Below are 1,141 nucleotides of genomic sequence, written 5' to 3'. Positions count from 1 at the left end.
GGACATGCTGACGAGTGCCACCAGAGGACTGGAGCCTGTATCAACTGTAGAAGCAATACAGCCGGGGACAAATGTGACAGGTACAAGGAAAAAACAGACATTATTGACATTTTAAGCTGTATGGTTAAACTGATAATTATTATCATTAGAGGACACTTAAAGATATTTGAGAATATTTTAAAGCTTGCAGGCACACAGTGAAAAGGGTTGATTTTTCTTGAATGTTTCTCTGTCTAACTAATGTGATAAATACCTCTTGCCACAGGTGTGCTAATGGTTACTATGGAAACCCGACACTTGGCTTAGAGAGTCAGTGTCGGCCCTGCCCCTGTCCTGAGGGCCCCGACAGCGGACGTCACTTTTCTACCTCTTGTTACCAAGACAACCGCAACCAACAGGTGGTCTGCAACTGCAACCAGGGTTACACAGGTATTTTTAACCTGTTTATTTTTAAACAGAATTTTCTTTCCTTCCACAGTTAGATGGATTAAAATGAATTAAGATGAGGTCTGGATCATGTGCAGTTGCATTTCTTACATGCATGCAATGGGTTAATGTACTTCTTGTATGACATCCCAAATTAATAAGTGTTTTAATTGGGCTTTATATTGCCATTTAACACCCTGAGTCCATCTGCATCTGGATAGGATGCAGAAAATGCCATAATCAGAGATAAAGGCCACTGTCACTCTGATCAGACAGTGCTGTGATCATGTGTGTTATCTCCTGTGCCCTCCTCAACTGGACACAGGGATTGTAAAGCGCTCTGCAGGGGCAGTCCTCAAGCGTGAGTAACCATGGAGACCCACCCCACCTCTGCTGCCGACCTCCATCACCCCTCCCCTCCCATCCCTCCCTAGCGCATGGCTCATGCACTTCACACCTTGCATGTACATTTGCAGAACCCTGTGAAACTGCACCAAGTGCAGTCGTATGTAACTGAACAGTGTTGGGGAGTAACTAACTAAATGTAGCTACTACTTGTTTTTTAAAACTAAGCTTTTCTAGCGCTTATTTTTACAGCTGAGCGAAATTAAATAGTAATAATTAAACGATAACTTAAATGGTCTTCTCTCTCTCATATTAAGCATTGGGAAGTCCAGTTTATTCAAATGCAGAGTCTTAAATAATAAATATACTA

The 1,141-nt window shown here is 42.1% G+C and overlaps 1 protein-coding gene across 1 annotated transcript in view; it reads left to right on the top strand.

Annotated features, from left to right (window-relative positions):
* LOC107578046 (laminin subunit beta-1-like) overlaps positions 1–429 on the top strand; it is a gene marked incomplete at both ends in the record, with an annotated part of 5,798 nt that extends 5,369 nt beyond the window's left edge. The window contains 2 exons of the mRNA XM_016264045.1: positions 5–80; positions 266–429. Of these exons, the coding sequence (XP_016119531.1) occupies positions 5–80; positions 266–429 (240 nt within the window). The remainder of the gene's footprint in view (positions 1–4; positions 81–265) is intronic.
* Positions 430–1,141: the final 712 nt, after the last annotated feature.

Source organism: Sinocyclocheilus grahami, unplaced genomic scaffold, assembly GCF_001515645.1.
Source record: "Sinocyclocheilus grahami isolate Dianchi unplaced genomic scaffold, SAMN03320097.WGS_v1.1 scaffold8524.1, whole genome shotgun sequence".
In the NCBI taxonomy this organism is placed as follows: Eukaryota; Metazoa; Chordata; class Actinopteri; order Cypriniformes; family Cyprinidae; genus Sinocyclocheilus; species Sinocyclocheilus grahami.
This window is presented reverse-complemented; position numbering and strand designations above follow the sequence as displayed.